This window comes from Ammospiza nelsoni, chromosome 15 (genome assembly GCF_027579445.1).
Source record: "Ammospiza nelsoni isolate bAmmNel1 chromosome 15, bAmmNel1.pri, whole genome shotgun sequence".
Classification (NCBI taxonomy): Eukaryota; Metazoa; Chordata; class Aves; order Passeriformes; family Passerellidae; genus Ammospiza; species Ammospiza nelsoni.
The window spans coordinates 18,764,660-18,788,515 of record NC_080647.1 but is presented as its reverse complement, the minus strand read 5'-3'; the positions used below and the strand labels follow the sequence as shown (position 1 = coordinate 18,788,515).

The 23,856-nt window shown below is 53.5% G+C and overlaps 2 protein-coding genes across 8 annotated transcripts in view; both read right to left on the bottom strand.

The window, feature by feature from the left end:
- The window catches only part of ZNF185 (zinc finger protein 185 with LIM domain), a 30,710-nt gene extending 24,771 nt beyond the window's left edge, over positions 1 to 5,939 (bottom strand). For all 6 annotated transcript variants that reach the window (XM_059483255.1, XM_059483256.1, XM_059483260.1 and 3 more), the window contains exon 1: positions 5,865 to 5,939. The gene's annotated coding sequence lies outside the window, so the exon portion shown is untranslated. The remainder of the gene's footprint in view (positions 1 to 5,864) is intronic.
- Positions 5,940 to 12,711: 6,772 nt separating this feature from the next.
- On the bottom strand, positions 12,712 to 23,370 carry NSDHL (NAD(P) dependent steroid dehydrogenase-like). 2 transcript variants are annotated; one of them, XM_059482919.1, is made up of 8 exons: positions 23,325 to 23,370; positions 22,708 to 22,758; positions 20,341 to 20,502; positions 19,141 to 19,287; positions 17,982 to 18,110; positions 15,896 to 16,038; positions 15,317 to 15,419; positions 12,712 to 14,327 (listed from the first exon to the last, which is right to left on the bottom strand). In XM_059482919.1, exons 2-8 carry the CDS (start codon positions 22,726 to 22,728, stop codon positions 13,992 to 13,994), a joined length of 1,041 nt encoding a protein of 346 aa, XP_059338902.1. In that variant the 5' UTR covers positions 22,729 to 22,758; positions 23,325 to 23,370; the 3' UTR covers positions 12,712 to 13,991. The 2 variants fall into 2 exon arrangements, with proteins under 2 accessions (XP_059338902.1, XP_059338903.1); XM_059482920.1 differs by lacking the exon at positions 23,325 to 23,370 and adding an exon at positions 23,155 to 23,250.
- Positions 23,371 to 23,856: the final 486 nt, after the last annotated feature.

The following is a 23,856-nucleotide window of genomic DNA, read 5'->3' as shown; positions in this document are numbered from 1 at the left end:
CTGGATAAATGCAACTGGTGCTCAGCTTTGGATACCAGCCTCTGGGATGGGGCACTGGGATGTCCCAGGCAGCAGGAGATCCATAAAAATGGTTCATTCCCACTAACAAAGCATCCAACATGAGCCACCCAGCACAGGAGATAAATGTCCTCTCTGCACAGCAGCAAAATCCCATTGAACTGTGTCCCCAAACTGCACGCTGCAAACGGGGCTGCTGCTTAAACCCGTGCTAGGTAACACAGGATCCCATTTCCAAAGGCATGGAACACCGCCCAGACAGCACTCACAGTTTGTTCCCACCTCTGGGAAGTCCTGGGGCTCATGGGCAGCTTTTCTGAGAGCCAGGCTTGAGGTCATCTTGATCCCCTGCTTTGGGACCAAGCCTGGCTGCAGTGTCCCACTGAGGACATGCTGAAGCTCCTCATCCCATGAGGAAAGCCATTCCAAACTATTTAATGAGGAAAGCAATTCCAGGCTATTTAATAAGGAAAAGGGAGCTGGAACCTTGTTTGGATGCCAGTGTTCAGGGGCTCTGGGGCAGAATCCAGCCCAGCTCAGGGGCAAAGCCCAGCCCAGCTCTCCCTGGGGTCCCTGCCCTGCCTCAGCTCTTTCCATGCTGAGGAAAAGTTCTGGAAAAGCTCCAGCACCCCAAACTCCTCTCCCATCCCCGGCAGGGAGTGTTCCCTATGGATCACAGCCCCTGGATGAACCAGGGGGCACCTCCAGCTGTGCCCGAGGCTGTGGGGCTGCCCTGCCCTGGGGGGGTGACCTGTCCCTGTCCCTGCCCAGCCATCCTGTCCCATCCTGTCCCTCAGGAGTGCAGGCACAGCCACACCAACTCTTCCCCAATAAATTCTGCAAGTGCCTGAAATCAGCAGCACAGTCCTTAATTGGAAAGGATCTGCTTTCCACGGAAAGCACTTGAACAGCTCTAATTACCCTGCAGGAGATGAAACGCTCACTGTTCTTTCAAAGCTGATGGCAGCTCCTCTTCCCTGCTTTCCACCCTCCTTTGGGATGGCGCAGCTGGGACTTGGAAATGTTAAAAACAAGAGTTCAGCCTGCAGTTTGTGGGCACCTGGGGTAATGGCCCCTTTGAGACTAACAGCACCTTGTGTGCCTTGGGGATGAGCTGGATCCAGCTCTGGGGACTGAAAGAACGCCCTGGTGTCTCTATAGGACACAAAACAACACGAGGGCACACGCTGCTGCTCTCAAGGTGAACAAAAGGGCAGTTTATTTCCTGACTCTAACATTTATAGTTTTCTAATAGTGATAGTGGATTGGAGGGTGACAGTGCCACCTCTCCAATGACACTGGACAAACTAACAGTCTATCAAATTTCTCTCCTTCCATAAAAGAATGCAAAACAATGAGTTATTTACAGAAAGTGTGTGAGAAAGTTCGTTACAAGAATGTAAACATCAGAAGGCTTAGAAAATCTTAAAAAATCAGGGTGACACCCTAGGAACAGTGAATGGAATTGCTTTGATCCCATAAATCCAGCTCTCCTGGGAGCACTGGGTGCCCTGAGACCCCTGAAGTGTTCCTGTAGCCAGGCCCAGCTTCCAGCACTCCTGCTCCCTGTGTTTGGCTTCCTGGCCCTGGGATGGGATGCCCCAAGCCCCACCTCACTCTCCCATGCTGATCCCAGTTCCTTCTGGGTAAGGAACTGTCTCAGCTCCCTTTGGGACAGGAACCCCCAGGTCCCTCTGCTGCCCTCCCTGTCCCTGCAAGGCCTCGGTGGCACTGGAGGACCCTGAAGGGCCCTTCCAGCCTCAGTGGCTCTGTGACTCCTGGCGAAGGGGTGAAACTCTGCGTTCCTCACACAAAGGACATCCACAGATGCCAACCTGTGCCCTCACCAGGGTTATTTCCGTCAGCCCAAACCCACGGGGCATCACTGATGGTCCCAGCTCTGAAGTGATCCTGTCCTGCCCGCGGTGATCCCAGCTCTGTGGGGACCCAGGTGCCACCCAAGGTGGCCCAGCAGCAGCTCCAGGCCCTGCTCCCACCAGCTGAGCCCGCGCTGGAGCTCTCCAGGGATCCCTGCCGTGCTCCCCCTGCCCCTGGTGCCAGCACAGCCTCATTTCCCCAGGCCTGGGCGCTGATGGAGGCCTTGGCCGCTGAGCCGGAGGCTGCGAGCAGCACCCAGGGCAGTCACGCGGAAAAACCTCCTGCTCTGGGATAATTGATGCCTGCTCTGACCTTCACAAGCCTCCAATTAAAATGTATTTAAAGCCTGCAAGAGGTTTGAACCTCCTTCCTTTGAGCCTCCTCGAGCCTGCTGAGAGTTTTGGCCTCCAGGCCCAGCTCCAGGCCAGGTCCCCACTCCATGGGCAAGGGGGGATCTTGTGCTGCTTTTTAATTTTCTTTTTTTTTTTTTTTTAAGGTTGGGATTAAATGTGTGAGATGCTATTTTTTGTTTGGACTTAGATGTTTATTATTAACTTAGATGTTTACTACTTTATTATTTTAAAGTATTTATATTACTTTATTATATTTATTATGTTTATTATTTATTTTATTATTTTATTATTATATTACTTTATTATTTGTATTACTTTATTTATATTATTTTATACATACTGTTTATATTACTTATATATATACTACATTTATATACATATATATACTATAAGTTGTGAGTTTTATAGTACTTTACTACCAAACTAAAAAGATTGAGTTGTATTTTTCTTTCTATAAGGCTTTTTAAGGATAAACTGTCTAATTAAGAAATTACACTACAATTATTTTTATTTTTAACTTAATAGCTAAGTACTTGTGGTTTGTAATGTGGACTTTTTATCTAATTACACAATGCTTCTTAAACTCATGAAGAAGGTGAAGAAGGACTAGCTACTGCTTTAAAACTTCAAATGTGTTATATATATATATAATTATATTATTATATTCTAAAGTATTAAGTTTTCTACTATGTGATATTACACACTTTTATTCAAATTTATAATCTCAATTTTATCATTAAATTTTGGAAGCCTTCTCCACAGCCTCAGGTCAATGCAGTGTTCTCCTGGGGGTCAGTGCCTGGCAGCACAGAAATTTTGAAATTCTCAGCCCCCAGGGTTCCAGCACCAATCTGGTGGCCCTCAGCAGCTGGAGCCCAGCTTTTGGACACCCCCGGGAAGGGGAGCGGGGGGAGAAGGCTTTTCCTTTTCCTTTGGCACGGGTTACCGGGCCCAGCAGGCAGGTCCAGCCCCCAGCACCGCCTCCCGAGAGGGCGCAGACTCGAATTTCCGTGCACCAGCCGAGCCCACAATGCAAACCCTGTCCCTGTTCTGCAGTGATGTCACCTGACACCTGATGGCTGAGAGGGGACAGCAGGAGCTGGAAGGAACCCTACCCACCTTAAACCCTGCCAGACCCACCCCAACCCCTGCCAGACCCACCTCGACCCCTTCCAGACCATCCCCAGCCCCTGCTGGAGCAGCCCCTGGGCCAGTGGCTGTGCCATTTTTAAGTCAGTCATTTAAAGCTGGATTTAGTTCCTCCCTGAGCTCAGACTTGAAGCCCATCCCGTTCCTGGGGCAGGGATGGACATTCCTGTCCTGCTGTCTGCTCCTGGGGGCACCAGGGACAATGGGAATTGCACCTCAGGCTGCATTGGGAGCTCACAGCCTGCACCTGAGGGTCCCAGAGCACCTCCTGCACACAGGGGCTCTCTTTGGAGGGGGAGGTTCTGAAGGAGCCTCTGAAGGCCCCGACCCAGTCTGAGGCCCTGGCACAGGTGCCCAGAGCAGCTGGGGCTGTCCCTGCATCCCTGGCAGTGCCCAAGGCCAGGCTGGACATTGGAGCAGCCTGGGACAGTGGGAGGTGTCCCTGCCATGGCAGGGATGGCAGTGGGTGGGTTCCAAGGTCCCTCCCAACCCAGCTCAGTCTGGGATTCCAGATTTTAGACAATGCTCAGCTGCTCTGAAGGACCAGCTTTTTATTGCTGCCTTTCCCTTTTTCCAGGCAGTGACTGTTTAACACTGATGCTGTTCCATAAACATTGGGGATATTTAAGAAGCACCAGGAGATTTCTGAAGTCAAGCTATAAACAATCAGGAATTCAATAATTGAAACAGTCCAGGCAACCTTCAATCAAACATTAAATCCACCCTTCTGGGATTGTGCAACGCAACAGCTCACGCCTGCCTGGTTCATGAGCCAGAAGCACTCCCAATCCCAGAGTCCCTGAGGCTGGAGAAGAGCTCTGGGGTCACCAAATCCAACCTGTGCCCCATCCCCACCTCCAGGGATGGGCACTCCAGGCCTCCCTGCGCACCCTTTCCATGGGGAAATTCCTGTGGTGTCTATCCTGAAGCTCTGTCCTGATCCCCCTGTGGCTGCAGCAGAGCCTGGGGGCTCTGAGGAGCCTCATGCCAGCACCACATTCCCTTGGGACCTTCCCTCCATCACCTGAGCACAGTGAAGGTCTCTTTTCCCCCAGACTTGGGAAAAAGGGATGGAAACCTGCAGCTGGAGGGGGGAACCCTGCCCAGACCTCACAATGTGTGAAAAGCTGCAAATGCCCAGTTAGAATTTCCTTTCATTCTCTCACAACCACACATCCCACAAAACCATCAGATCCTGCTGAAGCTGGCACAGCCTGGAGCTGCTGAGGGCAGGGAAGGGTGGCACGAATTTCCTGAGCCTTGCCCATGCAGGACCACCCTGGCACAGCTCCCCCCTGCCAGAAATTCCCGGGTCATTTTCACCATCCTGGGTGTGCAGTTTCATTGCTCTAATTACATGGAATTAATTCCTAATTGCTCAGTTAATTTCTGGGTTTGAAAGGAAGGATGTGCAGGACGTTCGCCACACCCACACATCGCTGACCTTGAGCCTTGATGTTCAAAGATGAAAGGAAAAAGGAAGGAAAATGGGTTTTGTTTCAAAGGTGGAGCTTTGTGTTTGTGTCACCGACCCACAGACACAGCAGGACAAAAGCTCCTTGAAGCCACACGACGTCACACAGACACCACAAAGTTTTGCCATAAAACACAACTTTTTTTTGTAAAAGAAAGCTAAAATCTGCCATTTGTGGAAATTGGGACTTCCACTTAAGTCCTGGTACATTTTTTTGGGAAGAAATGTACTGAGTCATTGGCTGGATGAATAAAATAAACTGAGTTTATAATAAAAGTAATAAAATATCCTAAAGAAAACCTCTAGGTCCAGCTGAGGAGGAAGGACATCCCTGCCCAGGTGAGCACAGCTCATCCTCCTCTGTGGGGTCTGTCCTGAGCAGGGCAGGGACGGGGAAATGGGGATGACATTCCCTGGATGAAGCAAGGACAGAGGGAGGTGCTCTGTCCTCCGTGCCAGCTCTGCCACTCCTTCCCAGGGTGCTGATTTCACCGATTCGGGCAGAAACAAAACAAGGCAGAGCAGCAGAGAGGCACAAATCTCTGCCTGCAGCCCCTGTGTCTCCCGGGAGCCCTGGCAGGGGAGGCAGGAGGAGCTGGGGATCCCCAAAGCTCTGCGGAGGCTCTCGGGGTCACAGGATTGAATTCCCCGGAGTTTTCCCGACCCTGCCCACACCCAGACCCGTCCCGGGGCGGAAATCCAGGGGGAAAAGGGCTTTGGGAGCATGTGGAGCCGTGGGCAGCGAGGGAATTTGAGATCAGACAGGTGCAACAAAGCCCCGGGGAGAGCCAAACCTCAGCCCCAGCCGGTCCCTGCAGGAGCCCCACCCATCCCTGCAGAGCCCCGCTTTGATCCGAGACACCCCCGAACAGCTCCAGCTCCACGGGGCAGGAGGGTTTGGGTGTCTGGGTGTCCCTGGCAGGGCAGGGCAGGGCAGCCCTCTGTTCTCCCCCCCTGACCAGCCCCGTTCCCGTTCCCGTCCCCGGTCCCACCTGCGGTTCCCGGCTCGGAGCTGTCCCTGTCCCTGTCCCGGCGGGCCTGGCACGGCTGTGGCACACCTGAGCCCCCACCTGCCGGGAGGGCCGGCCCCGGGAAGCCAAGCCTTGTTTTGAGGAGGAGACTTGGGTGTGTTTGGCCCTGCAGGGGAATCAAACAGGTTTCTCCGTTCGGCGGCACGGGCTCCCCTCCCTGCAGGCTCCGCTCTGCATTCCTGGCATTCCCCAGCCAATGCCACGGTCCCCGGCCCCGTGGGGCCTGGCACAGCCCCGAGCAGCCCCCCAGCTCTCACCCCACGGAATTTCTGCTCGGAGCGAGCTCTGCCCCAGGCAGGGGGAGCGGGACCCCCGATGCTGCTCGGAGCCGCTTGGGAGCAGTGGTGCCCGGGCAGCATCAGGGAGCAGCGGGGCTGTAATTAGCCCTCGACACTGATTGTCTCCTTGGAACTCATTACCAAGGCCCACAGGTGTGATAATCCCACAGGAAATGGCCGGGCATTCCGCTCGTCCTCATTTGATTTCCCTTTCTAATTGCTCCAGTCACCGCACGGTCCCCAGGGCCAGCCGTGGGCACAGCCTGGCACAGCCAGAGCCTGGCACAGCCAGAGCCTGGGACTCCCGTTCTGCACATCCCCAGAGTCTGGCAGTGGAGCTGGGGCTTTGGAGCTGTGCTGAGGAGTCAGGACATCACCCTGGCACTGCCACAGCATGGGAAGAACCAGAGAATCCCACAATGGTTTGGGTGGGAAGGGACCTTAAAGCCCACCCAGTGCCACCCCTGCCATGGCAGGGACACCTCCCACTGTCCCAGGCTGCTCCAGCCCCAATGTCCAGCCTGGCCTTGGGCACTGCCAGGGATCCAGGGTGGGCACCCTGTGCCAGGGCCTGTCCACCCTCACAGGGAACAATTCCCAATTCCCAATATCCCATCCATCCCTGCCCTCTGGCAGTGAGAGCCATTCCCTGTGTCCTGTCCCTCCAGGCCTTGTCCCCAGTCCCTCTCCAGCTCTCCTGGAGCCCCTTGAGGCCCTGGCAGGGCTCTGGGCTCTCCCTGGAGCTTCCTCTGTCCAGGAGAGCACCCTCAGCTCTCCCAGCCCGGCTCCAGGCCTTGGGAGCAGCTCCATGGCCTACTCCAGCCCTGGAGTTGATGAAGCCCCAACCAAGCCCCCACCAGGATCCCCTGTCCCCAGTTCAAGCACAGGTAATGCTAAGCCTGTAGCAGCTGGAAATGAGAGCTCCTGCTGTGGGATGATGGGCAAACATCCCATCCCCATCCCCATCCCCATCCCCATCCCATCCCATCCCATCCCATCCCCATCCCCATCCCCATCCCCATCCCATCCCATCCCATCCCCATCCCCATCCCCTTCCCATCCCATCCCACTCTATCCCATCGGGATGTGCTGGAAAAGGGCCGATGGCCCAGCCCTGGCTCCCAGCAGCACAGTGAGGATGACATCAGGGATTTTCAGGCATTGCGGCGTTCCTGCAGCCCCAGATCTTGCCCTGGGATCTGCTGGGGCTCAGCAGCAGCCGGGCTCAGCTGAGCCGGGCTCGGTGGCTGCGCTGATCCCGGCTCAGATAAGCGGGGCTGCTCCCAGGGCCGCGCCCCGAGCTCCCTCCCGGCGGGGCGGGCTCGGGGTCCGGCTCGGGGAACCGGAATGGTTCAAAGCGGGCTGGAAAACACAGCCCAGACCCTTCCTGGGCAGCATCCCCTGCTCCAGGGCTGCAGCTGACAGAGCAGCTTTATTCTCGGTAGGCCCTGAGTCACGGCAGCGTTTGCTGAAGGTTTGTCCCGGCTCTCCCTGAAACAGCCGTGAGTAACAGCCCAGCCCAGCCCGGCCAGCCCTGCAGGTACACCGGGTCCACAGGCACCACACGGACACCCAGGCTCTGCTTTTCCCGGTGGGAACACACCGTTCCATGCCGAGTGTTCAAAAACCAGGCAAAAATAAAAGGTATTTGTGATGAGCACGTCAGCATCAAACACTGAGAGGATGAGGAGCTCCCGGAGCAGCACCCAGGGGTCACTGCTGGCTCAGGAGATGCATCCCCACAGTGTGGGCAGCAGCAAAGAGATTTGGGTTCTGCCCCTCAGTGAGACCCCAGCCCTGGGCCACCACAGGAGGGACCTGGAGCTGCTCAGAGAGCCCAGAGGAAGCTCCAGGATGGGCAGAGGATGGAGCAGCTCAGCTGGGAGGAAAGGCTGGGAGAGCTGGGATTGTTCACCTGGAGAAGAGAAGCTTTGGGGTGAGCTCAGTGTGGCCTTGCAGGGCCTGAAGGAGCTGACAGCTTCTGCCACAGGCTCAGGGATGGGCTCTGGATTTCTGCTAGGGAGCTGCTCACAGTGGGATTCATCACTGCCAAATTCAGGATGCTCCAGGGAAGACACCAGTCTGGTCTCCCTGGCAGGAGCAGCCCCACCTGGAGCAGCACAGGAGCCCTGCACACCTCTGGAGGAAACCTGAGCGTGCTGAAGTCAGCAACACAAAAAGTCCTTTGTACTCACCCGACCTGAGCAGAATCCAAGAGGGGAATTTTTCCATTTTCCCACCGAATCTGATTAAAACAAAGAGGATCTGGCTTGAACCCCCACCCTGCAGGCCTGGCTCCCTCCTCAGCCATGAGCCAGGGCTCAGGTAAAGCTGTGCCTGAGCCCAGAGCAAGAGCAAGGTCCTGAATCCCCTCCAGCTTCTCCAGGGACACACACACACTCCTGCAGCATGGGAGAGCAAGAAAACAGAGTCTTTCCCCCAGTTTCGGTTAAAAACATTCTTGTTACCAAGTAAATTTCAGCCTGGAATATCTGACTTCACCAGGAAATGGATTTTCATGGGATCTGCTCTCCCAGGAAAGCACAAAGACCTTTTCTCATGAGGATGCCCCACAGCTGGCACTGATTGATCCTTGTTCTGCCACTTCCAGGGCAGCTGGGTGCCAAGAGCTGTAACCCCACAGCTCATTCCTGCAGAAACAGGGGTGTCTGCAGGGAACCTGCTCCACCCTGGAAATGCAGGCAGCTAATTCCATGGCAAGGGGGTTTTACCAAATCATTCCTATGGCAAAGGTGATTCCTGCCCAGAGAGCCTCACAGCCCAGCCTGTGTTTGAACAGCTACAGCAACATCCTGTAACATTTTCTGGTATGTATTTTCTGGTGGTGAGGAATCCACCAAGCCCACTCCAGAGCCCAGAGCTGCCCTGGAACATTTCCTGCACTCTGTGCAGCCCCTCCCTGATGCTGAGGGGGAGGGCAGGGCAGGATCCCTGCAGTGCCCAGGGCTTTGCAGAGGTGCCACCAGCCCCAAGCCCAGCCGTGATGAGTCGCAGGGTGTAAAACCACTACACCCATTTGTTACAAGGGAATCCAACTGGTTTTTCATGAGGTGTCACTGCAGAGCTCTGCCAGAACGCCAGGCCTCACCTTCCTAATAGCAGGTGGCAGCAGGGCATTGTGTGTCCCAAGGATTCCCTGCAGGAATACAGCAACCTGCCCGTGCTCAGGGACACACCTGCACCCTCCTGGGGCTCAGGAGTGCCAGCACAACACAAAGTGGTGCTGTCAGCAGAGCTGGGGCACGGCAGAGGCAGCGCTGCGGCGGGGACACCGCGGTGCCACCACAACACCCAAAGCCGCTGTGGCGCAAGCAGGAGATGCTGATTTATCCTCAGCAGCTCGGCCAGCTCCCTGCAAACAAGGCTCTGAGGCAAACAAGCTGCTCTTCCCCCTGCCCTGACAGGGCAGGGTTGCACCACTCTCCCCTGTGGGCCTGGCACCGGCCCGGGGCTTGCACAAGCACAGCGAAACTGGGAGAGAATTCTCCCGGGAAGCAGAGCCAGCCCAGCCTGCCCCGGCTGGGGCTGTGGGAATGTCCTGTGCTCCCTGCCACCAGCACATGGGGGTAACTGGGTGTACTGGGACAGAAAACACCCCTTCCACAGCTCCCCAAAACGCTGAGCTGGAGCCCTGCAGCGAGGCCTGGATCCTGTGTCTGGGATCCCCCAGTGCTTGCAGGGTGCACGTGGCACACTGCTCCCAAACCTCACTGAATCATGGAATGCTGTGGCTTGGAAGGGAGCTCAAAGCCCCTCCTGTTCCACCCCATGGGCAGGGACACCTTCCACTGTCCCAGCTTGCTCCCAGCCCGGCCCTGGACACCTCCTGCACATCCCTGCAGTGCCCCCTGAGCCTTTTTGCTCCCTGGACATGCAGGGTCGTTTCTGACCTGCTTTCATCCATTTTTCCTCTTACCTATTTCTGGTAATTACACCCAAGCCACCCTTTTTCCTCTCTGGAGGTGTGTCTGGACCAAGGCTTCCCCCACGTTCCAAAGGCAGCACTGAAAGGAATTCCTTGGTCAATCCTCCTGAGCAAGTTCCCTTTGCAATCCTTGTAAGAGGAGAATGGAGGTTTTGGTCACCTTAACCCCACCTAGAAAAGCACTTGTAATCCCTCTCCCTTCCCTCCCTCTCCCTTCTCCAGGATAAGCAACAGAAGATCTCTCCTTATCTCTCCCAGAGCCAAAACCAATCTCAGGTCAGCAAAATGAGGAGCTGCAGCAGAAAAAACCAGGGAAGCAGAGAGAGGGAGATAAGGAGTTTGGTGAGAGTGTTCCAGGGAACTCTTTGAAGTCGTGGGGAGCTCCTGTTGAGTGTTCTGACAGGGACGGACTGCACCTGCATTTGATCCTGCATGTTTGGAAGGAAAGTTTGATAATGGCAATTTTGCTTCACAGCCTCTGCTTGCTGACACACATAATACAGACTGGAAGCCATAACAATCCCACAATGGTTTGGGTTGGAGGGACCTCAAAGCCCATCCAGTGCCACCCCTGCCATGGCAGGGACACATCCCACTGTCCCAGGGTGTCCCAGTGTCCAGCCTGGCCTTGGGCACTGCCAGGGATCCAGGGACAGCCACAGCTGCTCTGGGCACCTGTGCCAGGGCCTGCCCACCCTGCCAGGGAACAATTCCTAATTCCCAATATCCCATCCAACCCTCCCCTGTGTCCTGTCCCTTCCCCCATTGTAAATTTTCTCTCTCCATGTTTCCAGTTGGCTCCTTCAGGCCCTGCAAGGCCACACTGAGGTCACCCCAAAGCTTCTCCTGTCCAGGCTGCTCCATCCCAATTCCCTCAGCCTTTCCTCCCAGCACAGCTGCTCCATCCCCCTGAGCATCCTGGTGCCTCCTCTGGACTCTCTCCAGCAGCTCCACACCCTCCCAGTGCTGAAGAGGTGGCACAAAAACACATCCAGGCAGGGCACAACAGCAGGATCTCATCACTGCCCCAAAAATCCAGGACAGCATTTATGCCTGTTAGAGTTGGAAAACAAGAGGAGGAGCTGGAGCAAGGCTGGAAGAGGCTGTGGATGGAGCAAAGCTCTGCTGTGTTGTGGCCAGGGATGGAGGCACAGCCAGGATCCAGCACTCCCTGCTTGCCTGGGCTTGGGAAACAGCAGTGCTCAGAGCCAGAGGAACCTGGCAGCTCCCTGACTGCACTGGGAGAGCTGCCAGCCCAGCTGTGCACAGCCCTGGGTGCCACCTGAGTGCTGCCCTCAACCCAGGTGTGCACAGCCTTCCCTAGGTGCCACCTTGTCACTGTCCCCAGCCCAGGTGTACACTGCCTGCCCTGGGTGCCACCTGAGCACTGCCCCTCAACCCAGGTGTGCACAGCCTGCCCTGGGTGCCACTTTGTCACTGTCCCCAGCCAGGTGTGCACAGCCCTTGGTGCCACCTTGTCACTGTCCCCAGCCCAGGTGTGCACAGCCCTGCCCTGGGTGCCACCTGAGCACTGCCCCTCAACCCACGTGTGCAAAGCCTGCCCTGGGTGCTGCTCCCCAGTCAGGTGTGCACAGCCCTGCCCTGAGTGCCACCTTGTCACTGTCCCCAGCCAGATGTGCACAGCCCTCAGTGCCACCTTGTCACTGTCCCCAGCCAGATGTGCACAGCCCTGCCCTGGGTGCCACCTTGTCACTGTCCCCAGCCAGATGTGCACAGCCCTCAGTGCCACCTTGTCACTGTCCCCAGCCAGATGTGCACAGCCCTCAGTGCCACCTTGTCACTGTCCCCAGCCAGATGTGCACAGCCCTGCCCTGGGTGCCACCTTGTCACTGTCCCCAGCCCAGGTGTGCACAGCCCTCCCCTCAGTGCCACCTTGTCACTGTCCCCAGCCAGGTGTGCACAGCCCTGCCCTGGGTGCTGCTCCCCAGCCCAGCAAAGCTCTGGGTCCCTCCCTGGGATAGGGAACCCCTCTCTGAACCCCTCTCTGGTCCAGCTGAGCTTCCAGGGCCTTCAGCACCCCTGCCAGGACAGGGAGAGCAGTGACCCTGCCCTGCCTGGTGTCCAGGCACAGCCACGGCATTTTTTGGGGTGGATTGGAGCTGCCGGGCTGGGAAATGCCACCTAGAGGCTGAAGGTGATGTGTGGGCAATGAATTTGTAGAGAATTTTTAAAGTTTGATAGAAAGTTTCTGATTGTAATAGCGTGAATTTTAACATCTGTATTGTCTAACTCTTCACATGAGACTGAAAATGGAATAGAAGTTTTAAAAACGCCTCTCAGCTGCCCCATCTCTAACTCAGAAAAGGGCATAATCTGACAGGGATGTAGTGTCTTACCTCTGGTTTGGCTCTGGGAAATCCTGGATCCTCCCCCTTCCACCAGACCCCATTCCCTGCCCCGGGGCTGGGCAGTGCCCAGCAGGGTGAGGGCAGCTGGCCCAAGCACCTGGACAGGGATTGCTGCAAGGCCAAGGTTGGTAAAACCAGCTGTTAACCAGCAAATCAAAATTCCCAGGAAAAAAAGCCCAATGTGGGGTTTTTCCCCCCCAGAAAACAGCCAGAAGTTCAAATAAAACCCATTTAATCAGATATTTAATCAGACTATAGCAGCACATTGAGGTTGAGGAGATTGTGGCTGCCCCTGGATCCCTGGAAGTGTCCAGGCCAGGCTGGATGGGGCTTGGAGAAGCCTGGGACAGTGCAAGGTGTCCCTGGGGGAGGAATGGGATGAGCTTTAAGGTCCTTCCCAACCCAAACCATCCTGGGATTCCATAACTCTGTGACTGAGGCATTTCCCATCCTTCTGAAATTTGAAACACCAGAACTGCCAGGGATCCAGGAATTTGCACAGGGCAAAACTCCAGCTCAAACCTAAACCCCTCATTTAAAACCAAACCAGAACTGAAGTGCTTAGAAAGATTAGAGGGCAAAGAATATTTAACATACAAGTCAGAGGAAATAGCTTGGGGACTGTTGCTTTGTGTCCATTTCCTTGTGGAAAAGAGGTTTTTTTCATGGACTAAGTGGTCAGAGCACCAAAAATCCCTGTGAGCAGCACTAGCAGGGCAGGGAGGAGCAGCTTGGGGCTGCAGATCTTCCCAGCACTGCAGATGTGGGGACAGTGCTGGGGCTGCTCAAAGGCAGCTCCCAAAGATCCCTGCCCCAAAAGGGAATCATTTACAACCTGTTTGTGCTGAGAGTGGGATCTGCCCTCTCAGAGATGGGACACAAAGCTGCAGTGTCAGCTCTGTGTGATTTACTTGGGTTCTTTTGGAACAGAAATAAATCCTGCATGGACAAAGGAATGAAGCCACAAGTGAACACACTCCTTGTGGGTTCCTTCTGCTGCCTCAGGGAGAAGCCAAACTACCCCCTGATCATGGAGGGAAAACCAGAAGAGCTGCAATGATTTAGGAGATGGTGGCAGAAGACTTTTCTGGCACTGGGCTCTCTTGTGGAGAGCAAAGCCAAAGTGCAGAGGGGAGCCAGCCCCAGGAAGTGTTTGTGCCCCAGCTCTGGGAAGGGGTGGCTGCTGTCACCAGAGCAACAAAACACGGGACAAGGGTGGAGGGAAGGGAGCAGGAATGCTGGTGTGCCTGCTCAGGGTTGAAGAGGGTACGGCAGGGTGTTTATTCACAGCCCAGAGAGTTCAGCAGCAGTTTCCAAACACGAAGTCACATCCAAGAAACAAACTGTCAGCACAGCTCCCACATGGAATGACGAGGAGGAGGAGGAGGAGCAGAGACTCCAGAAAACTCCCCTTTCCTGGGAACTGCTGCCCTGTGCTCCATGTTGAGCTGTCAGAAATGATGGCACACAGGCTGGAGAGGCTCCAGGCAGGGAGTCAGGCCCTGGCCCGGCGCAGGCTGGGGTAGCTCTGCACAGTCCTGGCGATGGCCTCGTCCAGGCTGACCACGGGGCTGTAGCCCATGGCCCTCTTGGCCCTCTCACAGCTGTAGTAGTGGAAGGTGCCAGCCAGGGCCACCCTCATGGGAGTGAAGGTGGCCTTGATGGTCACCAGGGGCCTGAGCAGGGCCAGCAGCAGGGCCAGCAGCAGGGCCAGGTAATAGGCCAGCCAGTAGGGAATGTGGTACTTGGGAGGGTCGTAGTCCAGGCCGGTCAGGATGCGGGACATGAAGGTCCAGAAGGGAATTGGTTCATCGTTGGTGATGTGAAAGGCCTGGAAGAGAGGAGAGGAGAAGCCAGGGGTTAAAATCGTGGTGGATTGTCACAGACATCTTTTCATTAAAATCCTTTTGTTAGGCTTTTTCCTGCTGAAGCTGAGAAGTTTCAGCAGCAAAGTGTAAACAATGGCTATCTGCTGCTGTGGAATGCAACAGGTGGATCCGTGATTGGTCTCGGGTGGATGTTTGCATTTACTGACCACTCACAGCAGAGCTGGGCCTCACTCTGTGCTGAGACACAGACCTTTGTTATTCATTCCTTTTCTATTCTTAGCTTAGCTAGCCTTCTGAGAACTTTCCCTTCTATTTCTTTGTAGTATAGTCACAATGTAATACATATATATCATAAAATAATAAATCAGCCTTCTGAACATGAGGTCAACATTCTCGTCTCTCTCTCACCCTGAAGACCCTTGTGACCACTGTCACAGTGGATTTCCCAGGTTTGGCTCTGTGCTGGCCCCTCTCCTGCTCATGTGAGGACATCACACCCCTGACCTGGGCCAGAGCACACACCATCCTCACAAACTGCTTTGCACTGCCCACCTCTGAGTGAAGAGGGGGGAATCCCTGCTCTTCCAAGGAAACCAGCTACTTCTAGCACCCCAGAGGCCAGGATTCCTCATAAATGTCATCCAAACCGGCTGCCACAGCACAGAGCAGACAACTTAAAACACCCCAGTGTGCCCAGAGCACAGGACCTGGAAAAGCTCCTCCTGTTCTGAATTGTGTCCCAAAAGCTGCTGTGTTTCCATGTGTGCCTCCTGGCTGCCCCCAGTTCTGCCTGGATTGCCCTTCCCAAGGAGTTTTAGAGCAGCAAATTCCAGGATATCCATCCAGCTCAGCCCATCTGGCTGCACTCAATGCTCCCCACAGATGGAAAACCTGGAGCTGCTGGCCTGCAGGATGATGTGCAGGGCCCTGAGGAATCAGCATGGATTCCACAGCAGAGGCTGGGGATCCCTTCCCTCCCCTCCCTTCTCACCTTCCCACACAGGGGGGAGCCTTTGTGCAGCTTTTCTGCAGCCAGGATGTGCCCATGCACCACATTCTCCACGTAGGTAAAATCCACCAGGTTCTTTCCATCCCTGCACACAGAAAAGGAATTTAGCCCCAAGGCAAGCTGGGCTGAGAATCTGCTTGAGGCAAAAAGGACTTCCAGCAGGATAAATTCATCCCAAGCTTCCTCTTCTCTTCTCTCTGGTGCTGCAATTTCAGGCCATACTTTTAGTGTTTCATATTTAATAAGGATTTTAATTGCCAGAACCTCAAAGACCACAAGTGGTATAAATTAACAGCAAGTAATCTGAGCTGTCTCATATTAATGGCACTGCTCTTTAACAGCTCAATCCATACCAGCTTTTCTCATGGATATTCCTCTGGCATTATGGACACTCACCATGGCAGGGAGTGAGCCCCTGCCATAGGATTTTTAAGGAAAAAAAATGGAAAGTGAAAAATAACAGAAACAACACAACTGATTTCCTTTTGTTTCTTTCCAAAAGGGCTTTGTAAATCCAGCAGTGACTTTGTCCCCGCTCTGAAATGCCTGGGCCTTGCTCACCCAATGATGAACTTCATTTTGCCACTCTGAGCTGCCTGGATGAGGATGGGAACCAGCTGAGGGTCCCTGGGACCAAAGATTCCATGGGGACGGATTGCAGTGGTGAGGAAATTGTTGTCTGGATCGTTTGCACTGAGCACCTCCTGCAGGGAAAGAGGAGAAGGAAATCAAGAAGGAAAACAGAGCTCAGCAAGGCATCCCACTGTGGGGCCTTAACTTCTTTTCTGCCAGGGTTGGGATTAAACTGGGAGATGGTATTTTTTGTTGGGACTCAGATGCTTATTTATGTTACAATCTCAAAAAGCCTGAGTTCTACAGCATTTCTCTCTAACAAACTAAAAATGGAGCCCCAGCCCTCTCTCTACAAGGCCTTTTAAGGATAAACTGTCCAGTTAAGAAATGACACCTCAATTATTGTTGTTTTTAACCCAATAACCAACCACCTGTGGCCTGCAATGGGGACTTTTTTATCCAATTACACAAAACCACCCAAACCCATGGAAAAGAAGGTGGAGAAGAAGGTGGAGAAGAAAGAAGGTGGAAAAGAAAGGAAAGAAGGTGGAAAAGAAAGGAAAGAAGGTGGAAAAGAAGGTGGAAAAGAAGGTGGAAAAGAAGGACCAGCCTCTGCCCTGAAACCTCCATCTTGCCTTATACATATTACTATATTCTAAACCCTTAAACCCTAAGTTTCCCACCCTGTGATGTCACACACTTCTATCCAGACTCCACACCCACAATCCCAGCTCTGTCATTCTGTTCTAGAAGCTTCTCCACGGCCTCAGGTCAATGCAGTGTTCTCCTGGCAGCACAGAAAGTCTGAAAATCTCAGCACCCAGGGTCCCAACATCCCACTATCATCACTGAAGGGGCTGGGGGCTCCCCATCTCCCTGGGAAGAACCAAGGGAAGAATTATTATCCTCTCCTGTCTTTCCAAGTGATCCTTCCTTTGTTCTCATCTCTTTTTCCAGTTCTCCTTGATAAGAAAACCAGACACAAAGCAGTTTTTATGGTTGAGCACTTAATGAATTGACAAGGGAAGGGAACACCCCAGAAGCCAGAGGAGCTCTCCAAGCTCCTGCACTCCATGAACCCTGTGCAGGAGCTGGAGCAGAGGACACTCAGGAATTCCATTTCTGTCCCTCCCAGCAGCTGTACCACCCCAGCCCTCCTGGATCTGCCTCAGGAGGGGGTGATCCCATCTCCCTGGAGCTCCAGCAGCACATTCAGCAGCTCTGGAGCAGATTTCACTCCCTTGGGAGTTCCTAAACCACGTGTTTTCATTTCCAGCAGCTGCTGGGATTTCTATGGAGGAGGCACAAACAAAATCCTTTGAGTTTCCCCCAAAACAAAGCCACAATCAGCAGCACTGGGGCTGCCCCTGATTGCTGCTCCTCAGCTTCCCCTTTATCAGTTACTGCAAAGTGCTGGGGAGGGAACAGATGTTTGCACAATTTAAATTAATGAAGCTCCAGTGGAGGAAATTCCTTCCAGCCTCTCACACTGTCAGCATCAGCATGGAAGGGACTCTCAATTCTTGTGGCACAAAAAGCACAGATTCTTCCCCAGCTGAGTGCAAGCCATGGGAAAAGGATCCAGGAAAGGTCTGCTGCCTTGGATTGAAAACATTGTTACCCCAGATTTAAACCACAGATGCTGCAGCAGAAAGAGCATGAGAAGAGCAGATATTGGTGCTGTGCAAGTGTCCAAAGCAGTGAACCCTCAGATGTTTTTTAACATGAATATTTTCAGTAATGGCCTGTGCCCCTCAGCTCAGGCCATGTTCCCACCTCCTCTCCTCCTCACTCAGTGCCTTTTTCACATTCCCAACTCCAAATTCAGGATAAAAATCAGGAAAAGCAGCAGAGAGGACAAAAACATCCCCTGAGTGCTGTGAAACCAAAGCTGTGGCAGAGAACTGGGATTATCCTGTGGCTCCTCCATGGCAGTGACACCTCTGGAACCTCCTCTGCAGTGTCACACAGCATTTCATTCAACCTCTGTGGTAATCCATGGCACAGCTTGATTTTATTCTCTTTTTATTAATTGAATACATCCCAAAATAACAATTTAACCATTGGCAAATACCTTCTCCTGCAGGATCTTGGTCTCTGTGTAGTAATCAATAGGTTTTTGTGCATAGGGCAGATCTTCTGAGCCATTTTTTATGTCTGTGCCCTCAAAAACCACACTGGCACTGCTGGTTAACACCAATTTCTGCAAGAGATAGGGGAGAAAAAGAGTTGCTTAAAGCCTAAAATAAAAAGGTCATTATTTACAAAGGCTGAGTAAAGATAATAATGGTAATAATTATAATAATGGTAATAATGATAATATTTAACCAACTGATCCTACAGAAAATAACCTGAGTCTAACAGAAGATGAATAGAAACTGCAGGTAAGAGAATTCCTCCCTTTTTAATTCATTCTGTCCCATCATTTAATGCTACCCAAAGGAGATTAAAACATTCCAACAAACCCCCAAGGCAGTCAGTGCAGGGGAAACATCTCCAGGAAAATCAGAGGCTTGGAACACTTAACATACCCCCAGTGTTTTACACAAAGATTTGCCCATCTTGGCAGTAACAGATCACAGTGGATTTAACAAAAAAAAAAAAAAAAAAAAAAAGAAACCTTGGATGTTTTTGTTTGGTGACTTAAATGAAATAAATAATAGAAATATAATTAATAAATTTAAAATAAATTAAATAAATTAATTTAAATGATATCATGGGATATTAAAGTAATTTAGGGAGAAAATTCAGTCTCCAATTCCAGGCTGGCTTCCTCAGGCTCTTCCTTTTGTGGGCAATTGACTTTCTAAACCAAAAGGCACTGAGATTATGGCACAAGTGAGCTCCTCCTCATTCCATGGTGAGGAATTCAGGGAGGGAGTTGATGCCATGAATATCCCCACTGCTGGAAAAGCCATCTCTGGGCTGTGCCCTTATAAAAGCAGGAAAGAAGCCACTTGTGAGGTGTTGTTCTCCCAGGGTGACTCTCCCAGGACAGATTTTAATGGAAGCTTTTCCATTCCAATCACAATGTGGTTTTCTGTGGCAATCAGGGATGGAGTTTACACCAAGCTGGAGACCCAGAGTCTTTTCCACTGGTTTTCATGGGCCAAGTGGGAATTCATTATCACAGAGCCCTTTGTGCCCTCTCAGACAAGGCTGACCCTGGCCCGTGCTGCCAATGTCACAAAGTCCATCAGCCCCTCCTGCTCTCATGCCTTTTCCAGCTTTACCTGCACTCCAGCTTCTTTGCAGGCTTCAATGACTGCCTTGGTTCCCATAAAATTCACCTTGTAGAACAGCTCCCTGTTGTCACTGGAAGGGGCTGGTGAGGCACAGTGGAACACCACAGACACCCCTTGCAGGGCAGGCAGCAGAGCCTGCAGGAAACACGGGGGAGAAGGGAATGGAGCAACAGCCATCAGGAGAAAACAACAGCAGGGAAATAAACCAGCTTTTTTTCATGGAAACAGCTGCATTTCAAACCATGTTCCTCCATAAAGGTGGGCAGCTGGATGGGATTGGCATCCAGGATCTCCACAATGTCCAGCATACACCACATCCTCTCTTCTTCCCAGAGAAATCCTGGCAGCTTCCCCAGAGCTGGAGGCTGGCCAGGCTGCACTGCCTGCAATCCCCAGGTGCAGGCACAAGGCTCAGGACTCCCTGGAGTTGGGTCCCTGAGGAAGCAGCAGGTTTAAAGCTCCCCATGGCACTGGCTGAGTGCAGGTGACTGTCCCAAAGTCACCTCCCACATGGCTCACACAGATCATGGCCAAGGCTCCCTCTCATCCTGCCCTGACTGTTGGGAATATGAGCTGTGCCATTCTCATGGAGCTGGGAGAGCCTCCTGCAATTAGCCCAGGGGCTCTAATTACCCTGTAAATCTCAGCTAACAGTAATGTCATGTAAAATCTCAGCTAACAGTGATGCAAAGCACCAGGCACAAAGCAGTCCTGTGTCACAGACACGTTTTCTGAAAAATCCTTTCCTTAGGATTTTTCCTCCTGAGAAGCTGGGAGGCCTCAGGAACAAAATGTAAACAATGATTATCTGCTGCTGTGGAATGCAACAGGTGCATCTGGGATTGGTCTCATGTGGTTGTTTCTAATTAATGGCCAATCACAGTCAGCTGGCTCAGACTGTCCCAGACACAGGCCTTTGTTACCAGTCTTTCCTTCTGATGAAATCCTTTCTTCTGTTCTTTTAGTATAGTTTTAATATAATATATATCATAACATAATAAATCAGCCTTCTGAAACATGGAGTCAGATCCTCATCTCTTCCCTCATCCTCAGACCCCTGTGAGCACTGTCACAGTCCTGCCCTTTCCAGCTCTCAGCAGAATCCAGACATCAGACACCAGATGTGTTTCCTTCAGAGGCTTCCAAGGAAAAGTGCAAGGCCTGCATGTGCCCCTGTTCCTTGCTCACCTCCTTGTCACACAGGTCTCCCAGGAAGAAGGTCACCTGCTCACTCTGGAAGCTCTGCTGGATGTCGAAGACGTTGACTCTGTAGCCCTTGGCCAGCAGCTGCTCCACCATGTGCTGCCCCAGGAACCCCGAGCCCCCGATCACGGTGCAGCTCCTGCCAGCCTGCAGGGACAGGGACAGGGACAGGGACAGGGACAGGTCAGGACAGGGAGAGCCTCCCTGACACACAGAGCAACCAGCCTGAGCTTCCCTGGGGCTCAGTGAGCAGCAATTCTGCTCAGCAGCTCCACCAGAGGAATCTGAACTCGGACATCAAAGCTCTGTGCTGTGCCAGGGAGTTGTAAGTGCAGACACTCTGGTTTTGGGGTTCTGGAAGGACTCTGCCTCCTGCTCACAACCAGGAGGCTCAGGGAGGAGAGAAGGAAAAGAAGATTGGTCCCCATGAACTGTGCTTGGATAGCAAAACAAACAGAATGTGAAGGGAGCCTGCAAGACAGAGAGAGATGGTTTACAAGAGCATGGAGAGGCAGGACACAGGGAATGGCTCCCACTGCCAGGGGGCAGGGATGGGTGGGATATTGGGAATTGGGAAGGAATTGTTCCCTGGGAGGTGGGGAGGGCCTGGCACAGTGCTCAGAGCAGCTGTGGTTACCCCTGGATCCCTGGCAGTGCCCAAGGCCAGGCTGGACATTGGGGCTTGGATCACCCTGGGACAGTGGGAGGTGTCCCTGCCAGGGCAGGGGTGGCACTGGAGGACTTTTATGTCCCTCCCACCCCAGAGCAGCCTGGGAGTCTGGGCTGATTCTGTGATTTGCCTCAGCCTCCTGCCACAGCTACCTCAGAGCATAAAACCATCACCATGATCAGACCCTGTGACCCTCAGGGCCAAGAAAGCAGCTAGGTAAAAGCAGGGGCTGTCCTTTTGGGCCATCAGTCCTCTCTTTCTCTTTCTTTAAGCTTTGTAAATCAGTGATTGGAGTCACTAATTAACAGAGTTCAGTCTGGCCACTCGTCTGACTGGACTGAGCCCAAGGACCTCACTGGCAGCACAGAACATCCAGGCCCTGAGTCCCAGGGAGCTGTTACACAAAGAATGCTCTGTGCTGCCTGGAGAGAGTTTTACTCCTGGTTGTAGCACAACCCCCACCTCTGCAGAGAGCTCTGAGGGAGCCACACAAAGACAGGGATTGTTCACAACTCTTGAAAGGCCACATCCTCAAAGGATCTGCTGCCAAGTGTTGGGTGATCCACAAGAGAAATGTGAGGAGCTCCCTGAGTTACATCAAAGCTGCTGCAGGTATTTGGGATGGGCCTTGCAGAGGAGAGACTGGTCAGGGTCTGGAGCTCCTGTGAGGGGCAGCTGGGAAGGGGCTGAGGCTGGAGAGGAGCTGGGAAGGGGCTGAGCCTGGAGCAAAGGAGGCTCAGGGGGCCCTTGTGGCTCTGCACAGCTCCTGACAGGAGGGCACAGCCGGGGGGTCGGGCTGTGCTCCAGGGAACAGGGACAGGAGAGGGAACAGCCCCAGGCTGGGCCAGGGGAGCTCAGGGGGCATTGGGGACATTCCTGCACTGAAAGAGGGGCCAAGCCTTGGCACAGCTGCCCAGGGAGGTCTGGAGTCCCCAGCCCTGGAAGTGTTCAGCCAACAAACAGATGTGGTTTGGAGAAGATGAGGGGATTCAGTCAGAGGGGGGATGGCTGCTGAGGGGACTGACAGAAACTGTTTCAGCCTGTCCTCAAAGGCAGCCACTCCCTTCACGGACATTTCCCTTCTCCCTGCACCCCTTCCCATGAGGTCCCTTCCACCCTACACTGTTTTGGCATTCCCTGATGGCTGTGCACTCTCCAGGAGCCAAGAGCACCCGAACTGCTCTGAGATGTGCCTGAAGTGAAGTTTTACTGCAGCAGAATGCTGCCCTCTGCCTCTGAGCCCCACGGCACTGCAGAGGCTGCAAAGGAATCCCAGGATCCCAGACTGGTTTGGCTCGGGAGGGATTTTAGAGCTCATTTTATTCCACCTTCCACAGGGACACTTCCACTACCCCAGGGTGCTCCAAGCCCCATCCAACCTGGCCTTGGACACTTCCAGGGATCCAGGGACAGCCACAATTATATATAATTTTATTATAAACTCTCTATAATTTGATATTGCACAGCATAATATTTATGGCAAGCCAAGCTACGTGTCTATATTGATTTTAAGGTATGAATTCAACCTACCCAAATTAAACCTTGGAAAATCATGTTTTCTCCCCAGAATTATCATTAATGCAGGATCAGCCTCATGTCTTCCCTAGTGATGTGCAGAATATTTATGAATTTGTTTCTGCAAGACAAAACTTCCCCAAGCACCATTTGAGGCCCCAACTCACCGATCTGAGGCGTGTGGCCATGGCTTGGGTGAGGCACTGTCCACCAGAATCCTTGAAAAAAGGGAGCATATTTTTTATTCCCAATAAAATAACACATCTCTAGTTACAGAAATCAAGCTTTGGAACCATTATGCTGAAGAAGGATGAAGAGAGGGAGTTAATGCTCCCTGCTCTTCCAAACTAAATCAGCAACTAAAGGTGCTGGCCTGGCTCTTTGGTGCTGATTTTTCGGAAACCCCATTTGAAATTCCAAAAAAGAGGCGGGATCAGTGCCTGTCCAGCTGGAGCACTGAGCTGGTTTAAAGCAGGGGCACAGGGTGACCCCCCTCTTCCCTCTTCCACACCCTGTCTCTCAGCACCCATCCCTCTCCAGAATGCACTTTACGAACTGCAGCAGCTCCAGTTCCCCCTCAGCTCCCATCCCAGAGCCCCCCATCCTCCTCCTACCCTCGGCCTTGAGGGCCACACCACAGCCCCCAGCACCTGCTCCGCTGCACCCGGCACGTTAACACAGCTCCCAGCTCGTTTCCCACAGCCCCTAGGGCCCTTCCTCCGGCCCCCAGGTCCCTCCTCACGGATCCAGGCCCTGTCCCGCAGCCCCAGCCCGTTCCCCGCACCTCTCCCGGCTGCCGGACCCTCCCGGACCCCGCTCGCCGCCACCGCCCTCAGGGAGCCCTGGCCACGCCCCCTGCCTGCCCTCCACCAATCAGCGCAGCGCTTCCGCCCAGACCACGCCCCATTAGCCCTGGTCCCGCCTCTTTCCCTGGGGCGAGCATCGCGCCAGCCCGCTCCCGCTCGCTGATTGGTCTAACCCTCTTTCACTCCGGCCAATCGCGTTGAAGGAAGGAGGAGATTCTCCCACGAGCTCATTCACCTTTGGCTCCGCCGTCACGCCAGCCAATAGGAGCGCGTGTTGCCATAGCAGCAGCGTGGGGGCGACAGCCAATGGAAGGGCGCGATATTGAGGCTGCCGGGCGTGAAGCCGGCGGGATGGTGAGGGCGGGGAGCGGCCGTGAGGGCCTCAGCAGCGGTCCGGGGGCGGCGAAGGCGCTGAAGGGGCTGGGAGGGCACTGAGTGGGGCTGAGGAGACTCAGAAGCTGGGAGAGGACTCCAGAACTGTGACGGGTGCTCAGGGGCTGTGATGGTGCT